The sequence below is a fragment of the Phoca vitulina genome, unplaced genomic scaffold (assembly GCF_004348235.1).
Source record: "Phoca vitulina isolate PV1807 unplaced genomic scaffold, GSC_HSeal_1.0 scaffold2, whole genome shotgun sequence".
In the NCBI taxonomy this organism is placed as follows: domain Eukaryota; kingdom Metazoa; phylum Chordata; class Mammalia; order Carnivora; family Phocidae; genus Phoca; species Phoca vitulina.
In genome coordinates this window covers 83,673,766-83,695,480 of record NW_022589705.1, presented here as the reverse complement: position 1 = coordinate 83,695,480, position 21,715 = coordinate 83,673,766, and the positions used below count along the sequence as shown (strand labels likewise).

Sequence of the window (21,715 nt, the reverse complement as noted above, 5' to 3'; positions counted from 1 at the left end):
TATGCGAGCAGAGATTAGTATCTCCATCTTGCATGAGGCTCAGAGAGGGCAACCAACTTGCTCCAAATTGCCCACCTGTTAAGTGTTGAGGCCAGGATTCACACTCAGGTGTCTCTGGCTCCAAAGCCTTCTTCTGGGCTGTCTCTTTTTTTTTTAAGATTTTATTTATTTATTTGACAGAGAGAGACACAGTGAGAAAGGGAACACAAGCAGGGGGAGAGGGAGAAGCAGGCTTCCCACTGAGCAAGGAGCCCAATGCGGGGCTCGATCCCAGGACCCTAGGATCATGACCCGAGCCGAAGGTAGACACCTAACAACTGAGCCACCCAGGCACCCCTGGGCTGTCTCTTTACATGGCTCAGGATCCCTTAGCACTCTCCCTCTGCCCCCACTCACCCCCTCCTTATACCCCTTCCTTTAGAACCCTGGTGACTCTGTGGGGTCTCTAGACTCTGGTTGTCCCTCAGACCTGGCTCCTGAGTGCCCTTCCGTGCATTGGGAACCTTCTGGACTATACACACTTGTGGGGCTGCTGCGGACCGGCTGGTGTGGGGAGGAAGCTCCCCTGTCCTGCAAGAAGAGAGGGAGAGCAAGGCTGGCCCGGTGAGAATGAAGAGGAGGTGGAGGAAGGGGGAGCAAGCCATGAAATGGCAGAGCTGACTCACCTGGTCTTTGGATCCCAAAACCAGTTTCCTTCCCAACACTCCACAGATACACAGAAGCAGGAGCTGAACATCCGGGGATGCGTGATAAACACAACGATCCCAAGAGCCTCACTTTGCCTCTTAGGAACTTGTGGGACTTATAGCTAAGGAACTGTTAACCACGAAGATGCCAAATAATGAGTGAAAAACAAAGCTTAGATGAAGGTGAACTTAGCTACATGATCCAACCACTCACAAATCATTTCTCTACCACCACCTGTATCGGAAGAGGAGGGGCCAGAGCTGGTCAGTGTGATCAGCACAGTACTGTGATAATAGCCCTCCAGCTGTCCCCAGCTCCCAACTAACTGCCCAGGTTCTAAGAACATGTTAACCTGTGGTTTGTGGTTAGAGCGCCCCCGTGTGTTTCCACTTTGTCATAAATTCTTTAAAGGACTAATTATCAGTACCATCAAGATTTATGAGGGAGGGGGCTTATCTCCTTGAATCACCACAACACCAAGAAGTTGGTGGCCACCCAGGCCCGGAGGGGCTCAAGGACCACTGAGTGAGAGGCGCATAGCCAGGACTCCGATCTGATTAGGTCAGCCTTCTCAGAAGCCTATTCTCTCCGCCACCTTTCCCTGCATCTATCTGTTCTCCAGACACAGAGCCTGGTCCTCAGGAACTGATGTGTGGGTGGTTCCAGAACCTCTGGAGGCTGCCAGCACTGTACTAGCCTCAGACTACAGTCCAGTAGCTTGTCCTCAATTCTGGGGCCAGCCCTTCCGTGTGGGAGACTGCCCCCCCTTCCCCGCCCTCATCTTCTTCCCAGGTCCTACCCTAAACATTCATTCAGCAAGCCAGGGCTGGAGGCTGGGACCCCAGAAATGAGCAGGGTCGGACTCACATCCCTTCCTTCGGGCATGAGTTCACTGGGAGGCAGCGCTGGGCTCTGGTGGAGACTCTGGGGTCAGACAGCTTGAGTCCTGCTACTTTCTTCCCAGCTCCTGAGCCTCAGTTCCCTCAGTGCTCAGGTAGAGTTAGCGGTGGCATAAAGGTGACGGTGCGTACACGAGTCAAGTCCTGAAGGCGGCAGCAGTCATTCTGCTTCATTCACCAAACTCAGGGTTTGCCACGGGTCAGGCTGATGCAGGCGGCTGGAGACAGGGATAAATCCATGTGGTTTGTGAGGCCCAGAAAGGACCAGGAGGCACTTATGTGAAACGCTAGAGCTCCCACCCCCTTGCTCCTTCTCTCCCCACCTTTCCTATACACCCCCCTCCCACAAACACACAGGCCTGAATACCCAGGGACAACAAGTCCGGGGACCACCTCCCACCCCAGGCCCATCTTTGACGCTTGGGCCACTTCCTAGTGCCCAGCCTGGTACTAGGGATGATGGGAAGGGGGTATCAATCAGCATCTCAAAGCCCAGAGGAGCCTCCTTTTGGTGGACAGCAGGCTCATCCTCCTCCCAACCCGGAGGGGGAGAGCCCACCCCCTGTGAGATGGCTGCTGTGTTTTTCCCATACATCCCAGGACCAGCGGGCCAATAAGAACAAGGGATTTGAGGGGCGGGCTGGAAAAGGTGTCTGTAAAAGGGGGTGGGGCCCAGTGCCTGGTTGGTCTGTTCTAGGTGTGAGGAGGTTCAGAGGGGCTTCTCCTGGCTCTGGAGGTAGGCACATCCTCTGGCTAGGGGAGAGATCAGAGCATCCTCAGGTGTGAGGTGTTGGAGAGCCCCCCTCTCCCCGCCCCCGCCCCGCCCCGCCCTGGTCAACTGTTTTCCTCTCCTGCCTCACCCTCTGCTGGTTGGGCTGGCCCAGTCCCAAGGAAGAGGAGTTCGGGACAGCAGATGGCCAATTTATGCCCTGAGCATACCTGTCCTCTCTCTGAGCAGCTCCCAGCATGGGCAAAGAGAAGACCCACATCAACATTGTGGTCATCGGCCATGTGGATTCGGGCAAGTCCACCACGACAGGGCATCTCATCTACAAATGTGGTGGCATTGACAAGAGGACCATCGACAGGTTTGAGAAGGAGGCCTCAGAGGTGAGGCTGCTCTATCTGAGCTCCCTGCCCCTCCTTCCTAACCGTGGTTTCCCAGGGAGGGATACCTCATTGTCGGGGAGGAGACTGCTCACTTCCGGTGAGCACCTGCTGGGCTGGTAGGTGCTTTCCCTCTCAATCATGTCAGGCAGGTGATGGCTGTCATTTTCCAGGTGAGACAAATGAGGCTCAGAAGGGTAAACAGCTTGCCTGAGGATGGTGCCAAGGTTTAAATCTCAGTGTGACACAGATGCCATGCCGTATCTCAGGAACTAAAGCTGCCATTTAAAAGAGGGGAAAGGACTTATTTGTCATGCATCTACCAGGGATCTTAAGGTAGTCCCATGGGTACCATGGTAGGTGCAAGCAAGCCTTGCCCCCCAGAAACTCCTGGTCACACACCCTTCTGTCACATAGTAAGCTCGGTAACAGCATGGGTGCTGTAGGAGCCCAGGTCACGAACAATGAACACGTCCTAAGAAGCCTTGAAGGATTCCCAAAGGAATGGATCTCCTCTGAGCCTTGAGGAAATGGGGCAGGTGTCCATGAGCCACAGGAGATTGAAACAGCAGGTGTAGAGCACCTGAGATGGAGGTCGTTGCCTGGTAGGACAGGCGACATAGGCCTTGAATGCCCTGCTAAAGAGCCTGGTCACTTTCCCTGCAGTGACTAAAGGATTTCAGGCATGGGAATGATAGGAATCGGGCAAGATCTTTTTAGGAAGAGCACACTGGCTGCAGCATGGGGAGAACAGGCCAAAGGGCCCAATGCTAGGGGCTAGAAAGCCGGTCAGGAGGTTGTTGCTGTTGACCATGGGAGCAAGGACGGTGGCCTGGGCTCAGGCAGCAGCAGTGGGCATGGAGAGTAATGGGTGGAATCCAGGGACGTGGAGGTGGGGAATCCTCAGAACTTAGCAGTTAGCTGTAGGGAAGGGGGTAAGGGAGGAAGAAGAGTTGAGGGTGGTCCCCAAGTTTCCAGCTTTGGAAATTGGAAGGTCAGGGAATACCAGGGGCAGAGCTGATCTGGAGTCCGAACAGGTCTGCTCTAGATGTGTGAAATTTGAGGTGTCCACAGGGCTTTCTGTGCTCATATCCGGGAGGGCAGCTGAATAGTGAAGTCTGGAGCTCAAGACGGAAGCCCGGATTGGGGACTAAACCACGGGAGTGAGCTGGAAAGGGTGAGGGACAGAGCCCCAGGATGGGTGAAGCAAGAGCCCAGGCAGGAGAATGAGAAGGGAGAGCCAGGGAGGTGAGTAGAAAACCTGAGACTTGAAGAAGCACCGGACAAGACAGGAATAGTCTGTAGAACCAGCTGCTGCAGAGACAGAAATAGGATGGAGAAGAGAAAGCAACAGGTCCTAAATCAGTGCCATCAGCTATTCTCATCTTGGCTTCCTCAGGTATAGTCAGAACTGTTGTGGGGGTGCTTATGTGGCAAGGGCTGCCAAGTAAAGCTTTAGAACTGTGAGAAAGAGACTGGTCCATAGCCAATACGGTAGAAGCATAGCCAAGAAGGTTATGGAAAAACAATGGGGTGGTTCTCAAACTTTCTGGTCTCAGAAACCCTTTGAATTCTTAAAGGTACCCCAACGAGTTTGTTTATGTAAATGAGATCTATATATTTATGATATTCAAAATTAAAACTGAGGTTTAAAAATGCTTAACTCACTTAAAAATAATAGTAATATACTCCTTATATATTAATGTAAATATCACACTTTTTGTGTATGAAAAATAACTATTTTCCAAAACAAAGAATCTTGCGAGGGTGACATTTTTGCTGATATCTTTAATGTCTGACTTAATAGAAGACAGCTGGATTCTCATCTGCTTCTGCAATCAACCTGTTGCGATTGCACCTCTAGAAAGCACCACTGCACGATGAGAAAATGAGGGCGGGAAAAGGCAAATAATGTCTTAGCATTATAAAAACAGTTTTGACCATGCAAACTCTAAACGGTATCAGGGTCCCCGGAACACACTTTGATAGCTACTTATCTAATGAATATTCTAACCTGTAATGGACTTCATAAAATAGAAGTTCCTACAGTAGCAAAAGTTAGGATACCTGGGTTCTATTTCTGTCTTTTAGTAAACTAATTAGTTTTCTTGAGGAAGCCACCTGGTCTCTGGTCTTTCCTTTTCTTTTTTTTTTTCAAATTTATTTACTTTTATTTTTTTATTTTTATTATTTTTTAAAGATTTTATTTATTTATTTGAGAGAGAGAGAATGAGAGACAGAGAGCACGAGAGGGAAGAGGGTCAGAGGGAGAAGCAGACCCCCCGCTGAGCAGGGAGCCCGATGTGGGACTCGATCCCGGGACTCCAGGATCACGACCTGAGCTGAAGGCAGTCGCTTAACCAACTGAGCCACCCAGGCGCCCTTCTGGTATTTCCTTTTCTTCACTCTGCCCTCTAATTAGAGCTGAAATGAACATATGCTCAGGACCCCTGAACTGGCAAGTGGTAGAGTATACCCTAGACCAGCATGTTAACTTGAATATGCTACCGACTTTTGGTCACCTTTTTACCAGTGCTGACATCGGCTCAACTTCCCCAGGCTGCCAAGGGTAATTATCAGTCATAGATACCATTTAACATAGGGTAGCGCCTAAGAGTTTGAACTTGAGTCTGATGCTTTTTGGTTCAAATCCTGACTCTGCTGTTTATTAATCCTATGATCTTGGGCTAGTCAGTTAATTTCTCTGTTACTTCATCTGCAAGATGAGGATAATACTCCACTAAGTTGTTGTGAGATTAAATGAGATAACCCATGTTAAGTGCTTAAAACAGCACCAAGTTCAAGGTCAGCATTACTTACATGTTCGCTATTACTGATTTGAGGGCTTGCTGACCCTCTGCCAGGTCCACATGCTTGCCTAGGCACTTTGTCATTTGGCCCTGGGTCACTCTGACTCCCAAACCAGCGCTGAAAGACAAACTTAATTATACAAGTAATAAATTATGTTGTTTGAAAAATTCAAAGGTCTCTCCATACACAGTCCTGTTACCATCCCTCTGACTCTCAACTCCTTTCGGAACTTCCTTCCTGGTTGATGGGCAGCTTTGGATATAGGGGTGACCCTGGGGCTTTCCCTCCTGCTCCCGGCCCAGGTGGGCAAAGGCTCCTTCAAGTACGCCTGGGTGCTGGACAAGCTGAAGGCAGAACGGGAACGGGGCATCACCATTGACATCTCCCTGTGGAAGTTTGAGACCAAAAAATATTACATCACCATCATCGATGCCCCAGGTCACCGTGACTTCATCAAGAACATGATCACAGGGACCTCACAGGTACCACTGGAGTCGTCTTGGCTCTGCTGCGGGGGTGGGCAGTGGGTGTCCCCGGCCAAGTCTGAGTTGGGCCTTCTTCTGTCTGTCACTTGGGCCAGGCAGACTGTGCTGTGCTGATTGTGGCCAGTGGTGTAGGTGAGTTTGAGTCTGGCATCTCCAAGAATGGGCAGACCCGTGAGCATGTACTGCTGGCCTATACGCTGGGTGTGAAGCAGCTCATCGTGGCAGTCAATAAGATGGACATCACGGAGCCTCCTTACAGTAGCGCACGCTTTGAGGAGATCAGCAAGGAGGTGAAGGCCTATATCAAGAAGATCGGTTACAACTCTGAGGCTGTCGCCTTTGTGCCCATCTCAGGCTGGCATGGGGACAACATGATAGAACCCAGCACCAAGGTGAGAACTGACTGGGATGGGGCTAATTAAATGCAACATTCCCACTCAAATCTTTGAGCTTCTTCGAGAATATGCTTATGGGCCAATCACTGTGAATGATCCCCATTTTACAGGTGAACAGAGGTTATTCAAGACTACACTAGTAAGCATAGAGCTGCATTGTGCAATGTAGCATTTAGTTACATGTGGTAATTTTTTTTTTTTTTAGATTTTATTTATTTATTTGAGAGAGTGAGAGAGAGAACACAAGCAGGGGAGGGGAGGGGCAGAAGGAGAGGGAGAAGCAGGTTCCCCACTGAGCAGGGAGCCCAATGAGGGGCTTGATCCCAGGACCCTGGAATCATGACCTGAGCTGAAGGCAGATGCTTAACCAACTGAGCCACCCAGACGCCCTGCCTATTAACTTTAATAATTTAAGTCAAATGAAATAATTTCAGTTCCTTAGTTGTATTAGCTACGTTTCAAGTGTTCCACAACCGCATGTGGCTACCATGTTGGACAGTGAAGTTACAGAATGTTTCCATCATTGCAGAAAGTTCGGTTGAGCAGTGCAGGCAGAGACTGTAATTCTAGTCCATGCTCACAGCATCTAAGCTACCTCTCTAGGCAGGTTAGGAAGTGTGGGGGCAATATAAATGTGTCTAAGATATAGTCACTGCGCTCATGGATCCCAGAATCTAGAAGGGTTTAAAATTCTTAAATGAGTGTCTCCCTACAAAGGAAGTCTAGTTCTCTGGCATCAGACCTGGGGTCAAGCCCCAGCTTTCTCCCTTGCCCACAGTAAAGAGGTAAGAGAGGAATTAATGCTTTGGGCATTAGGACTTACTTCATGGGACTGTGAGAATTAAATGAGAGACTCCACACGGGCATCGGTTCATGCATACAGTTGGTGCTCAAATGATAACTGCTATCCCTTACTACTTTATTGCCTAAAGCCTAACTTTTCCATAACTGACTTGAGGATCCTTAGCCTTTTCTTCCACATGTACATAGCATAATCTTTTTCTGATTATAAAAGTAATGCCTAACATTTTTACAATGAGCCTTTCATGCAGATATGAAGCATAAACTTCATGGCTTATAGATAACCTAGTTTTCATGCAGTTCTTTCTAGATATTCACAGCTGGACTCAAACTGTACATAATTTTCTATAAAACTCTTTATTTTTAAAATTTCCTTTGCCATTTAAACATGTTGAATACTTAGTGGGTGTTTTATATTATAGATCACAGAGGTACGTTAGATTGTGTAGCCATATCCATTATTAAGTAAAAATGGTATTGAGAGATTACTGTGTGCCAGACACCAGACTAAATACTTTACATGCACACAACCTCATGAAGAAGACATTTTATTCCCACGTAAAATAAGAAAACTTGGACACAGTATAGTTAAGTAACAGCCCAAGGTCACAAGCTTCTAAGAATACTGTTTCTAGTTTTATTAAAAATTGCCATAAGCATCTTGCTAAATAAATCCTTGCATGTGTCCTCATTAATTTAATTAGAAAAAGCTCCTAGTGAAACAAAGGGTAGGCATTATCTTGGAGTCTTCTGACACATATTGCCCAATTGTCCTTGGGAAAGATTAGAGCTACCACTGGGCAGTGTGTTCATTTGAATGGTACTTCAATATTTGCATGCTGGGCACTGTCCTTGGTGCTGAGGTTGTGGTAGCAAATGATAGGCAACCCTGCTCGTAGCACTATGGTCTTCTGGGGGTAGTGGTAATATAGTGGATGATGACAAGTGCTAAGAAAAATGTAAGGCTGAGGGAGGCATGATATGAGAGTGTTACTCTATATTGGGTGGTGAAGGGGGTCTCTTCTAAAATGACAGTAGAACAGAAACCTGAAGCTTTGCCCATTTCCCCACTTCCCAAGTATTACCACAGAGTTCAGCTAGTGAAATAAGGGGATTTCATTCTCCTGTCCCTTTGGTTATTTATTAGGCATCTAGTATGTTCTAAAATATTTTATTCATTTGACAGAGAGAGAGAGCATGCACGCACACAAGTAGGCAGAGGGGCAGGCAGAAGGAGAGGGAGAAGCAGGTTCCCCGATGAGCAGGGAGCCCAATGTGGGGCTTGATCCCTGGACCCTGGGATCATGACCTAAGCCAAAGGCAGATGCTTAACAGACTGAGCCACCCAGGTGCCCCATATCTAGTATGTTCTAGATGCTAAAAGAACAAAGCATGCACTCAGTGGACTAGATAGATTTAGGGTTTAGCCTTTGCTCTCAAGAAATAACTGTGACATCGGAGACCTCAGTTTCCCCATTTTTAAGATGGGGATGATACTGATCTCATAGGCTTATTCAGGCCTCTGAGTTGGCACAGAGACAAATTAGTTGCTAAGTTCACCAAACTAATAGAAGAGCTTATCTTTACCAATGAGGCTGGTGTTTGAGTGGGAAGTTGGCCCACAGAAAGGAGCCAAATGGAATTCCAGTTAACTGATACATCTCTGAAGGCAAAGATGATGTCTTTGATGAGCTTTGGCCAAGGTTTTTAGAGAAGTAAATGTAGTATCTACTTAAAAGGCGTGTATACAATCATTGTCATCTTTAAGGTTATCCTTCTAGAAAGCCTTATGCTCAATAATGCTGCCCTTCCTTGCCTAAGATGTTGGGGAACATCTAGTCTTTAGAAGGTATAAGCGTTAGAGTATTTGAGTCTTGTTTTCATTCTCATTCCTGATGCTTACTTAACTGTGCCGCATGTTTTCTCTGCTCCTCCTGTGTAATGAGCAGATGGAATAAGACCTAAGAGCTAATCAGATTCAAGGAATCTCTGCCCCCTAAAAATATTGGCTCAAGTGAGGATGTGGTGCAAGATTTAGAGGAATGACCTACAAGATTTAGAGGAATGACCACCATTTAGTGGGTGTGTAGTACATGTCAAACATTGTGCTTGGTGGACTGTGTGTGGTCTTTTGTGTCTTCACTTGAGCCTGCAAAGTAGGTGATGGTATCTGTTTTACAGATGAGGAAGCTGAGGCTCAGAATGCATTAAAAAATTGCTTGAGGTGCCATGTTAAATCCAGGTTGGCACCTGCGACAGGCTCCCTCGAGCCTAAGCAAGCTGCATATTTGGTGGCTTTTCCAGATGTCCTGGTTTAAAGGCTGGAAGATCACCAGGAAGGAAGGAAACATGGTGGGCATGACACTGCTAGAAGCACTGGACTCCATCATGTCCCCTGCCCGCCCTACAGACAAGCCCCTGAGGCTGCCTCTGCAGGATGTATACAAGATTGGGGGTGAGTATGTGCTATGTGGGGGTGCTTGGGGTTGGGGGCTCACTGAAGGCTGGCTGCTGACCATTCTGGTTGCTCTGTCCCCCCAGGCATCGGCACCGTGCCCGTGGGCCGGGTGGAAACAGGCTTCCTCAAGCCAGGCATGGTGGTGACCTTTGCCCCCTGCAACATCACCACAGAGGTCAAGTCTGTAGAGATGCACCACGAGGCCCTGGCTGAGGCCCTGCCTGGAGACAATGTGGGCTTCAATGTGAAGAATGTGTCGGTGAAGGACATTAGGAGGGGCTACGTGGCGGGAGACAGCAAGAATGACCCGCCCTTAGAAGTGGCAAGCTTCGTCTCCCAGGTGAGGAGGCCCATTTAAGGGGTGTCTTCTGAGACAGCCATACTGTCCTACATGCAGAATGGTTCACTGGGTCATTCAGGAAGTGGGCACTGAGCATATGCTCTATGCTGGGCTCTTGACCAGCAGTGTAGGTAGAGTCCGGATTAGAATCCTGACTGCACCTTATTTGCTACTTTGCCCTTGAACAAAACAATGCAGTTCAATGGCCTTCTTAGTTTCCACAGTATGGTCTTTTTTTTTTTTTTTTTTTTTTAAGATTTTATTTATTTGACAGAGAGAGAACACAAGCACGGGGAGCGGGAGAGGGAGAAGCAGGCTTCCTGCGGAGCAAGGAGCCCGATGCGGGGCTGGATCCCATGACCCTGGGACCATGACCTGAGCCGAAGGCAGATGCTTAATGACTGAGCCACCCAGGCGCCCCCCACAGTATGGTCTTAAAGCAATTGTTTTCAAACCCGGTGGATTAGAATCCCCTGGGAAGCATTTCAAAAATGCAGATTCCTGGGGCGCCTGGGTGGCTCAGATGGTTAAGCCTCTGCCTTCGGCTCAGGTCATAATCCCAGGGTCCTGGGATCGAGTCCCACATCCGGCTCCCTGCTCAGCAGAGAGCCTGCTTCTCCCTCTCCCTCTGCACCTCCCCCTGCTCATGCTCTCTCTCTCTCTGTCTCTGTCTCAAATGAATAAATAAAAAAAAATCTTAGAAAAAAAATGCAGATTCCTAACATTTTTCCCAGTGGTTCTGCGGAATGATTCAGTAGACATGGGTGGAAGCTGGGAATCTGTATGTTAGAGCTCTCAGGTGTTTCTTCGGCCCAGAGTTAGAATGTGGAGGCTGTTCTGAATGCAACGTCTGGCACATTCTTACTTCTGCAGGTGGAGGCTTGCACTACCTCGCAGTGAGCTTGGGAGCATTACACGAGGTGATGATATGTAAAACAGCTGACCTGGGGCCAACAGGTCATCTAACAAGTTAGTTAGCTGCTATTGTAATGCATTTTTCTAAGTGGCAGGGAAAAGTAGTACATAAATAACATGTATGTGTGTAGGTTTTAGTATCACTCATCCCTAGCTCTGCCACATCCCTGCTATTTCATCATGGGTAAATTAACCAGGCTCTTTGCTATGAAAATTAAATTGAAATGCATGAGATATGCTTAGCACAGAACTTGGTATACTCTATAAATGTTCAAATGCTCACTATAATTTAAAGTGTGTCCAAGGTGGGACGCCTGGGTGGCTTAGTCGGTTGAGCGTCTGCCTTCAGCTCAGGTCATGATCCCAGGGTCCTGGGATTGAGTTCCGAGTCGGGCTCCCTGCTCAGCAAGGAGCCTGATTCTCCCTCTGCCTGCCGCTTCCCCTGCTTATGCGCGCTATCTCTCTCTCTGACAAATAAATAAGATCCAAATAAGTAAGTAAGTAAGTAAGTAAGTGTGTCCAAGGTGCCTGACCCCTTAGCTGGTTAGGGCTACCTCCTCTGGAGGATGCTGGGCTAATGCCTTCCCCCGCTCCCATCCCACCCTGGGTTCCAGGTAATCATTCTCAACCACCCTGGCAGCATTACCACTGGCTACTCACCAGTCCTGGACTGCCACACGGCCCACATTGCCTGCAAGTTTGCAGACCTCAGGGAGAAGATTGACCGGCGCTCAGGCAAGAAGCTGGAAGACAATCCCAAAGCCCTGAAGTCTGGGGACTCAGCCATCGTTCAGATGATTCCACGAAAGCCCCTGTGTGTGGAAAGCTTCTCAGAGTACCCGCCCCTCGGTAAGTCCTGATAGCACTTGGCTCCTGGAGCTGCCCCTTCCTCCTCCTGGCTCCAGGGAGCCAGTGTTCCAATGGGTCACACCCAAACCAGATTGCAGAACCTGGTCAGAAGGACTGGAGTTCTAGGTTAGAAGGGCCCCCAAAAAGGAAAGTAGCTTGCCTAGTGTCACACAGCAAGGCAGGGCCATTTTAGAGCCTTGTTACTCAAAGTGTGGTCCATAGACCAGCAGCATGGGCATCCCCTGGGAAGTGGTTAGAAGTGGAGAACCTCAGGCTCTATCCAGACCTGCTGAACTCAAATCTTCAGTTTAACAAGATCCACAGGTAATCGGGATGCACATCAATTTGAGAAACCCTGATTTAGAGGAGGTGAATGAACCAGAGATTAGCAGGGATTTTCTTTTTCCTTCTTATTCTTCAGTGCAGTCGTTTTCAAACCTGGTGGATAATCAGAACCACTGATGGACCCTATTAAACCCAGAGGTTCAGACCCTGACAGATTCACCTGATCAAGGCTGCAGCCTAAGAGTCTGTTTCTTAGATTTCCCCAAGTATATTCTGCATGGCTAGGTTTGAACAATTAACCTAGAAAGTTCTGACCTCAAATATATAGGGAGTAGGCATTTTTATACAGTGCCTGCTCTGTGCTAGATGATAGATATTTATAAACAAACAGGTTCTTGCCCTCAGCGCCTCCCAGTTAATGGGGAGGGGGGGCGAATTTCAAAAGGCTAGTTTTATTTATTTTTTTATTATGTTATGTTAATCACCATACATTACATCTTTAGTTTTAGATGTAGTGTTCCATGATTCATTGTTTGTGTATAACACCCAGTGCTCCATTCCTCCATTCAGTACGTGCCCTCTTTAATACCCATCACCAGGCTAACCCATCCCCCCACCCTCAAAAGGCTAATTTTAGAGGTGGGCCACAGATGCTGCCACATGAATCTTGCAAAGCTGGATTAGTTCTTTCTACCTCTGCCAAAAACACTGTGAGTTTGAAGCCAGATGCCAAAGCCTTGCCCTCCACAGTCTGGAGTCAGAGGAGCATTCAAGAGCCCCCAGGAGAAGCAATTGCTGGATTCACAGTTGAATGTAAATGAGATCTATCCTATGGGTTATTGTGATGGGCACAGAGAAGGTGCTAATTGCTTGGAGGCTGGGAGCATTAGTATGTATGGTAGGGTGGTGGGTGCACCAAAAGCAAAGTTTTCCCTGTGACCTTTACTTATGGAAGTAGGACAGTCCAGTGGCTAAGAATATAAGTGCTGGTGTGAGACTTTCTGGGTTTTCAACCATCACAGCAAAGTGACCTTCTACTTCTTTGCCCCAGTTTCCCCAACTGTAAAATAGAGTGAGATCTACTTTGAGTTGTTGAGATAATTAAATGCACTCCTATGTATAATTCAGAATATCACTGATTTGACCTCCCATGCCAGTGTCCTATAGCTTGTGCCCTGTGGTAGCATTCCCCACCTGTTTCTTCATGTCCTGTGTCCTAGGTCGCTTCGCTGTGCGTGACATGAGGCAGACCGTGGCTGTTGGGGTCATCAAGGCTGTGGAGAAAAAAGCAGCGACTGGTGGCAAAGTCACCAAGTCTGCCATGAAAGCAGCCAGGAAGTGAGTGGTGACAGCTACTCTAGGACTTTCTGGGAGAGGGGCAGCCCAGGAGGAGCCACAGCTGGAAAAGAACGGCTCAAGGAGAAGCCTTAGCTTACTCTTCTCTTGCCTGACGGTCTTAAACCCGCCCCTGCTAATGCACTTTTCTTTTTGCTGATGAGTCTGAGGCATGGGAATAAAGCACAGCAAGTCTTTTTGCCTCTGCCTCTCCTGACCTTGACTGCAAGGAGGAAGCAGGTGGGGTGCTCAGTCTAATTCTACCCCTCACCTTCCTTCTGGTGCCTGCCTGAGCAAGAACCAGAGAGCTAGGGTCACAGGGAGGAAAATGTGTAAAGGGGAAAGTGTAGGGCAGCTTTTGGCCCAGGCCAAGTTCATCAGTTCCCAGAACAGGACTCTGGTGTTTTAAACTGCCTGACTTAAATAGTGTCTATAAAAGTTACTGAATCTTCTGTGTGCCTTGCTCGTCTGTAAAATGGGAAGATAATAGTATCTGCCTCCACAGGGATGTTGAAGTTTGAGTGAGCTGGTACCTGCTGGGCATGGTAATCAGCTACTTTCATTCACATGGTGGGGGCACTGGAGGCAAGTGAGCCCTATTATGGGGACGTTCTATTGGAAAAAACTTGAGGAGAAGGGGATGAGCCTGAGGTTTGTAGGATGAGCTGCTTTATATTTCCTAGGTATATGTTTCCCGCAGGTTACTTTTTTAACTTCAGTTTAACAATTTGAGTCACAAAGTTGCAAGAGGCAATTTCACCCAGATTCCCCAAATCTTATTTACCATTTTTTACCCGAATTATTTGAGAGTAAGCTGCAAACATGGTGGCCCTTTACAATGAATACTGTTAAGTCCAAGAATATTCTCTGATATAATCAAGGTCAAGTAATCAGAATGAGGACATTAAATTAACATGGGTACACTTCTGAAATCTGCAGACCTGATTCAGATTTTGCCAATTATTCCAGAAACATGCTTTATAGCAAAAGAAAATCCAGGATCATGTGTTGCATTCAGCAGTCTTGTCTCTTTATTGCAAGTTTTGGAGCAGCCCCTCCCTTGGCTCTGTTCCTCCCAGAGGTTTGGTTGAGACATCTGCTCTGGGCTAGCTAGTTGCTGCGTGATGGAGGAAGCTCAGAGGTGCGGGTTGGTAGGAGGGGGTGTCTCTTTGCTCTCCTCCATCAGCCCAGCTTTCCAGAAGTCCCTTGCATCCCTACTGGATGAAACCAGGAGAGCCCGGGGGCTTTTATCTCCCCTGTAGCAGCGGGAGAAGGGAATTACGGCAGCAGAAGTGAGAGGCTTGTCTCCTTTTCCACCCAAGCCCTTTGCCCATTTATTCTGTTAAAGAAACGGCAGATTCAAGACCAAGTTCTGCCTGGGATGTGGATCCTGGCAGCCCCTCGGGTCCTGCTGCTGAGGATTAGTGTAAACCAGGAAGCCCTACTCTTGTTTGCGATTGGAGCCTGTCTGTCAGACTAATCTGCAAGCCATTTTTGTGCATGCAGGATGACTCTGTTGATTGTACACCATGTCTAACACTTTTTTTGCGGGGGGGGGGGTAAAGGGTTGCTTGGATACAGTGGGTTTATATTAAGAGTAACCCCTTATTGCGAGCTTAACTGTGTGCTCTACACAATTACCTCGTTTAATTTTCACAACGATCTCCTATGATATCGGTACCCATTTTAAAGCTGAGGAAAACTGAGGCTGAAAGAGGTCTAATTAGTAACCCGCTGTGGGTCGCGTGTCTATCAGCCAAGACAGGAGCATACTGTCTCCACAGCTCAGGACTCTTAAGTCATCACTGTTCTAACCATAAATTCCATTTGTTTACATTGTCACCGAGTAAATTATATACACTTACAGTTTGCATAACTGATTTCACATAGTCCTGGAAGTCTCATCACGCCAAGAACCACCAGGTACGGAGACTGTGGGAGGGAAGGGCGCCCACAGAGACCGGAAGTTCAAGGAAAAGCCCGTTCAGGGAGCTTTAAAAACCAATTTTGGAAACCGGGTCCCGGCGGCCGGCGAGCGCGGCTCACACTGGTGGGCGGCGCCCACCAGGCCGAGGCCCGCGCGGCGCTGCGCCGCCCCCACCCCTTTTCCTCCGCCGCAGCTCTCTGGGTGTCCCGCGGCAAGAGCCCGCCTCCCGACCCATAAGGCCCTGGGCCGGAAGCTTCACTTTCTCTTCCTGTTCTCCACCATGGCGGTGAGTAGCTGATGCCCGGGTTTGCTTCCCTTCATCCGCCTTCATCCACGGCGGGCCGAGGCCGCGGGAGCTGTCTCGTCCGCGGCCCGAGAAGAGGGGAGCCCGCAAGGCTGGCCGTGCCGAAACTGGCAGAGCCATGCGGGCCGAGAGCGCAGAGCTGAACCTTGTCGCCTCCCCTTCCGCCCTCTTAGGAGCGGGCTCGGGGCAGCCGCTGGGAGGGCTCAGAAGCGCTGCCCGTAGGCTGCAGGGAGGGCGAGTGGAGCGAACGGAGGGGCTGGCACACGGTGTCCGGACCTGTTACCCGTCCCGGGGACTTGAGACTTGCCGCGGGCTAGGGAGCCTCAGCTTGTTCCTCCGCTTGGGGAAGGCGCTAGCCTCCTGCCGCGGCCGCCCGGCTGCTTCGGAATGGAATGGGGGACGTCGCAGAACCACGTGATTCCCGTTTCCCCAGCAGTTTAAATTCTGTTTTCTCCCCCGTCGGCTTTATAGTGCGGACGCGCTCCGACACCTTACACGCTGAGCCCGTTGGGGTTCACCCTCTGCCTGTAACTTTAACTCCCGATACCTGTCCTCCGTTTCTGATCGCCCATTCCGTGCGTGGAGGAGGAAACCAGATCCCGAGCTGTCTTCTGCCTTGGTGCCTCCCACACAAACGCCGTGATACTTTTTAAACCCTTTAGGGCTTTCGTTAGGAGCCAGGATGAGCAGAAATAGGTATGCTGTGTATGCTAATGCTGGACTCGGGGCTGTGGCGGGGTTGTGTGTTGACTGCGGCGCTCCCCTTGTTGCAGCAGGATCAAGGTGAGAAGGAGAACCCCATGCGGGAACTTCGCATCCGCAAGCTCTGCCTCAACATCTGTGTGGGGGAGAGTGGAGACAGACTGACCCGGGCAGCCAAGGTGCTGGAGCAGCTCACAGGCCAGACGCCCGTGTTCTCCAAAGGTGAGTGGTGGCAGTCGGGGGAGGGGACCGGCGGCTGCGTATGCCTGCGTTTTTCCTAATTTACCTGGCGTCCAGCCTGTTCGGTGCCCGTTTTGAAAGTGACACTTGGTGTCCCTTAAAAGCATTAGTTTCCTGAGCTACCCAAGAAGTATCTTCCTTTCAAGATTGGGTTTGGTGTTGGAATACCGGGTTTTTAAGTTAGCAGAAATTAAGCTAGGACTAGTCCCAAGTAGAGATTTTCCGGGGAAAGTTAGAAATGTGGTTGGGAATGCAGGAAATGGTATTTGGCTTGATTCACATTTGGAATTTATAGGCTACATTAAGAACAGAGCTGTGTGCCTAGACCAGCTGGGTTCACATCCTGGCTCCATCATCTGCTAGTCTGACTTTGGCCTTTCTGGGTCTCAGCTTCGTTATTTACCTAAAGGGGATGATAATACTTAATAAGATTGTGAAGGATTAGATGGATTCTATGAAGTGCCTGCTGTATACCAAGCTCAGTGTAGATGTTACCATTGTTTTGTTGCCTTTTTTTTGTTTTTGAAGTTCCATTGCTTTAGGATAGTGGAATATGGCAAGTTCTTGGGTTCAGATCCTGCCTTTTATTACCAACTGTGATTTGGGGCAAGTTAACTTCCCAGAACTTCATCTGTAATATGAGGATAACATTACAATAACGCTTTAGAGAATCTTAGCTATTTTCAATAATGTTTTGTTTTCTTTAGAACACAGTGATCCTATTTCTTTCTAGTGGCCTAGTCTGGCTGTGAACTTGGCCCATCCTGAGACTCAGACATTATGACTTTGAGCACTTTTTTTTTTTTTTTTAAGATTTTATTTATTTATTTGACAGAGAGCACAAGCAGGGGGAACGCACGGAGAGGGAGAAGCAGGCTTCCCTGCTGAGCAGGGAGCCCGATACAGGGCTCCAGGGCTCCAGGGCTCAATCCCAGGACCCTGAGATCATGACCTGAGCCAAAGGCGGACGCTTAACCGACTGAGCCACCCAAGTGTCCCACTTCGAGCTCTTAATTGCCTAAGTATGACTGAGGACTTGGAAGTTGAAAAATATGTTTTCTGTGTTACGGATGAAACTAGATGTAGGTGACACTGGTTAGAACGCCACCGTTTGGGATGTGGGTAGATATTTAATGTCTCCTAGGAGTTACGGAGATGATCTGGGTAAGAGGTGAGTGCAGTGGGAGTGTGATACCTGACTCCTTGTTTACCCCTGCCTGCAGCTAGATACACGGTTAGATCCTTTGGTATCAGGAGAAATGAAAAGATTGCTGTCCACTGCACAGTCCGTGGGGCCAAGGCAGAAGAAATCCTGGAGAAAGGTCTAAAGGTGAGGCTGATCCCCTCATGGGATAATAATAAAGAGTGGCAACTTAACACAAGTAGATAATAACAGTGGTGGTGGTTATGCTTCATGTACTGTCTTTGGTGCCTTGGCTTTTTAATTTTTATTTTTTTATTATTTTTTAATCTCTAAAGGGGGTTTCCTGCACTCAGCAAGGTTTAAACCATTCTTAATGATTTCTCTGGGTTTTTCCATGCCTTTTAAATGTTGGGAAAATTCTATGAAAATCATCGTTGGGATGTGATTTGGTGTTGTGGGGAAATGATGAGATTTTGTTTGGGATCAAATTATATCGAATTGCATCTCTGGGGTGCTGAGTGTTGAGGACTAAGCTAGGAATTTGCGGGGGGATTTGAGTTGACGAGGAGTGTGATTGCTGCATTTTTCTCCTTAGGTGCGAGAGTATGAGTTAAGAAAAAATAACTTCTCTGATACTGGAAACTTTGGCTTTGGGATCCAGGAGCACATCGATCTGGGGATCAAATATGACCCTAGCATTGGTATCTACGGCCTGGATTTCTATGTGGTATGAATATTTAATCATTTCTATTCTTGGCATGTGAGGAGAGTGGATCTGCTACTCCTTTATTTTGTGTGTGCTATCTTGATGTTCAGGTGTTGGATTAAAGCTTTGAGTGTTGTCTGCCTTTGTGTTCTGCCCCTTGGGAAGATGTGCCTCGTTTGTGGCAGGGGTCAGGATACAGCACTGAACTAGACGGACAAGATCCTGCTATTGCGAACCTTATAGTCTAGGATCTAGCAAGCACCAGTAGGGCTTAGAGGTGGAAGAAGGAACTCTTCCACCCACTGAATTGAAAGTTTGAGAGAGTTCTGGTGCTGTATTTGGTGTGTGGGTTGGCCGGACTGAGGCCGCTCTTTTCCCAGCTCCTTCCCTTAGACCTTGGGGATAGAGTGGCTTCCATCCAGAGGACGGAAGTTTGGTGAGTTTGGTGATGTGGCTGTTTGCTCAGTCAGGATAGTAGGGATTTCAATATAGAAATGACCATTTGTGTTACTGCATGTGTCTGTCCAACCATGAAACCACACAGCAAAAAGTGGAAGTCCTGACTAGTGTGGAACCTGAGTCATGGCAGCACCCTCACTAGATTTGAGTATCCAAACACTAGGGAGAATTAGGTGCTCACAGGGAGTTTGGGAACAGCAAGCCTTTAAGAAGCACTTTTGAACTGAAGCAGAAGAGAAGAAGAACTATTTCTTTGTGCTTCTCAGAATCTTAAGTTTTCTATAATGCACATACTATAGTAAGATTTTTTTTTTTAACATTACTTTAAAAATGCACTTTGAAGACTGGGGAGCCGTGAGGGAGACTCCTTAGCTACCATTGGAAGTTGGGCAGGGAAGGGGGGAGGTACTGTAAGTTCCAGCCTCCAGAGCAGACCTGTAGTATGGTATGTTGTCCAGGATGCTGCTAACCAGTTTATCAGACCCTGAGATCATGGGTCTCTTGCTCTGGAAATCATTGGGCCACCACGTGACTCTTGAAGATCGATCTCCAATGTGTGAGTCTTGTCCGTCTACTCTTGACTGTGAGCTGGCTAGGTGACTGTTGGTTATTCCTGGGACAGGTGCTGGGTAGGCCAGGTTTCAGCATCGCAGACAAGAAGCGCAGGACAGGCTGCATTGGGGCCAAACACAGAATCAGCAAAGAGGAGGCCATGCGCTGGTTCCAGCAGAAGGTAAAGCTGATTTATCTCAGGTGACCTGGTGGAATGTGGTGTTGGTGAATAGAGTTGGGATTTGGGGGTGCAAAATCCCGCACCATTTGGTGGGTAGTTTCTTTAAAGATAGAGTATTTGGGCACCTTGGCAAATGTGGGTTTCCAGGGTTGGTGGTTTGAACACCCAGAGTCAGTCTTTCTCCCCACCCCCATACATGCAGGTAGAGGAAGGGGAGGAATATGGCTTTAATAAGAGCCCCCTTTTCTCAAGGTATAGTGCAGTTCAGCACAGTGTAGCAGTTGTTAAAACTGGCCAGTACCCTGTTTAGTCCAGAAGGGATGTGGGGTTCAGAGCTGAATTCACGTATCAGATGTGAATTCTCAAACGTTAGCCATTGCTGCCATCTTTGCTGTTGCCTCCTGTTGTGAAAAAATAAAATCTCTTCTCTTTCAGTATGATGGGATCATCCTTCCTGGCAAATAAATTCCCGTTTCTATCCAAAAGGCCAATAAAAACTTTTCAGTGAAATGTATATTACTGTTGTGTGTTCTGTGAAAGGAGCCTGGCCATATTCAAGTCCCTGGACCTCAAGCCACTTAAAGCTTCGATGGGAATAGCTGGTAACGACCCTGTCGTCCTCTGGATGCCAGTGTTTCCTGGCAGATTGAAGCCTGAGCTTCGCAGCATTGCCTGTGCTCCCCACACCCTTGTGGTTAGGCTGTGGTGGTGCAGTAGTCACACGGAAACTGATTTTAGAGGGGAGGGTGTGATTGGGCCTGGGGTGTGAATATAGAGCTTTGGTGAAAGGTGAAGGTGGGGTGCAGTGTTCCCATGTTCCAGGAGGCGCCCCTCTATTCACCAATTCTAGAGATTATACCAGCACTCGTGTCTGATGAAGGGAGTCACAGGCTTTGGGTGTCATGTTTGGGATTAAATTTTGGTTTAACTGTTCAGACTCCGTTTTCCTTTAAAATGAGAATGTATAGGGTTGTTGAGGCAGTTTATAAGCCTAGAAGAGAATGGTCTTTGAGGCAAATTGCCTGGATTTGATTCCCTGTCCTGCTTTTTATCTGATATGTTACCTTAAGTAAGTTAATCTCTGCCTCAGTTTCTCTTCTGTATCATGGAGGCAAGTGATAGCCCTCAGAAGGTTAATACTTGCAGAATACTTAGACTTGGACCAGGCACATAGTGCTCAAAAGGGGTTAATTTTGTATTTTGGTACATGAGAAACGTTACTCTTACCAGTTTGCTCTTCTTTGGTGTGAAAGGAGAACTTTCTTGCCTTTTCTTGTCACTGAACCAGTGACATTCAAAAGCCACCATTTCTCTGGCCGTTAGACACAGTAGTTGGCCAGTGGTTGATAGTTTTCAGTGTAGTTTACAGTTTGAGCACATGTTAATTCAGTTCAGTTTACCCACTTGTGACTAATGAGTTCAGTTTTTCTTGGGCCACCTTTTCACTGCCATTAAATGGTTCTCTTAATTTGTTAGCTACCTTTGTAATTATTTTAAAACCCAGAAATCTCTTTGGTGTGCCTTCATTATTATGGAAATACGACATTTTTGTCTTCCTGATAATAAAGTCTTAGCCAGTGAGATCAGATACAGTTGGTTAAAGGGGAGAATCCTGGAATGTATTACCATGTACTTTTTGTTTCACTTAAAATATTAGTGTGCATTCACTTTCCAGTCTGACAGTAGGGCCAGGACGATCACGTTATAAACAGGGAAACTTGTGAAGGAGTGGTTCTTGTTCAGCTTCATTTGGGGTGGGGGGGCGGTGACTTGTCTTAACTTCTATAATTACAGTAACAACTACAACTGGAATACACACAGAACAAATTGTTGGTGAAGATACATAATTTGTGTTGGTGGGTGCTAGCTGCTGTGGGGAGTCAGTATATTGTATAGAGGAGACCGCGTTATGCTCGTTTTGTTTAAAGCATTTCAGAACTGAAGTGTAGTAAGTGAAGGGCCCTCGAATACAATCACTGGCCTTGTGTACTTTACTGTTAGCCGTTTGCTGTTACCTGTATGTTTTTATGTTTGTGTTCCTGTTTAATTTTAACAATATAAACCTGTCTACCTTTCATTTGGTTCTGCCATGTCGTGTATTCAGTTGAGTTGACTCCCCATTTTTAAAAGTAA

At 47.8% G+C, this 21,715-nt stretch overlaps 2 protein-coding genes and 1 long non-coding RNA gene across 6 annotated transcripts; 2 read left to right on the top strand and 1 right to left on the bottom strand.

The window, feature by feature from the left end:
* Positions 1-297: 297 nt before the first annotated feature.
* On the bottom strand, positions 298-11,641 carry LOC116623888. 4 transcript variants are annotated; one of them, XR_004297793.1, is made up of 4 exons: positions 11,559-11,641; positions 5,514-5,633; positions 2,762-2,971; positions 298-1,804 (listed from the first exon to the last, which is right to left on the bottom strand). It is a non-coding gene; the product is annotated as an uncharacterized LOC116623888 (long non-coding RNA). The 4 variants fall into 4 exon arrangements; XR_004297790.1 differs by lacking the exon at positions 11,559-11,641 and adding an exon at positions 2,526-2,635 and having other exon boundaries at positions 5,514-6,176; XR_004297789.1 differs by lacking the exon at positions 11,559-11,641 and adding an exon at positions 5,985-6,176 and having other exon boundaries at positions 5,514-5,890.
* LOC116623869 (elongation factor 1-alpha, somatic form-like) lies at positions 2,532-13,479 on the top strand. Its single transcript, XM_032391397.1, has 7 exons — positions 2,532-2,696; positions 5,807-5,986; positions 6,085-6,381; positions 9,490-9,640; positions 9,727-9,983; positions 11,513-11,747; positions 13,253-13,479. The coding sequence occupies exons 1-7, from the start codon at positions 2,553-2,555 to the stop codon at positions 13,372-13,374; spliced, it is 1,386 nt and encodes a 461-aa protein (XP_032247288.1). The 5' UTR covers positions 2,532-2,552; the 3' UTR covers positions 13,375-13,479.
* Positions 13,480-15,538: 2,059 nt separating this feature from the next.
* RPL11 (ribosomal protein L11) lies at positions 15,539-20,096 on the top strand. The gene is made up of 6 exons (XM_032391406.1): positions 15,539-15,580; positions 16,372-16,522; positions 17,764-17,870; positions 18,280-18,411; positions 19,472-19,582; positions 20,018-20,096. Exons 1-6 carry the CDS (start codon positions 15,575-15,577, stop codon positions 20,045-20,047), a joined length of 537 nt encoding a protein of 178 aa, XP_032247297.1. The 5' UTR covers positions 15,539-15,574; the 3' UTR covers positions 20,048-20,096.
* The last annotated feature ends 1,619 nt before the right edge of the window (positions 20,097-21,715 follow it).

Coding starts and splice junctions, on each gene's coding strand:
- LOC116623869 (XM_032391397.1), top strand. CDS start 2,553: ATGGGCAAAGAGAAGACCCACATCAACATTGTGGTCATCGGCCATGTG. Junction 2,697..5,806: donor TTGAGAAGGAGGCCTCAGAG/GTGAGGCTGCTC, acceptor CTCCCGGCCCAG/GTGGGCAAAGGCTCCTTCAA. Junction 9,984..11,512: donor TGGCAAGCTTCGTCTCCCAG/GTGAGGAGGCCC, acceptor CCTGGGTTCCAG/GTAATCATTCTCAACCACCC.
- RPL11 (XM_032391406.1), top strand. Junction 16,523..17,763: donor GACGCCCGTGTTCTCCAAAG/GTGAGTGGTGGC, acceptor CCCTGCCTGCAG/CTAGATACACGGTTAGATCC. Junction 18,412..19,471: donor ACGGCCTGGATTTCTATGTG/GTATGAATATTT, acceptor TTCCTGGGACAG/GTGCTGGGTAGGCCAGGTTT.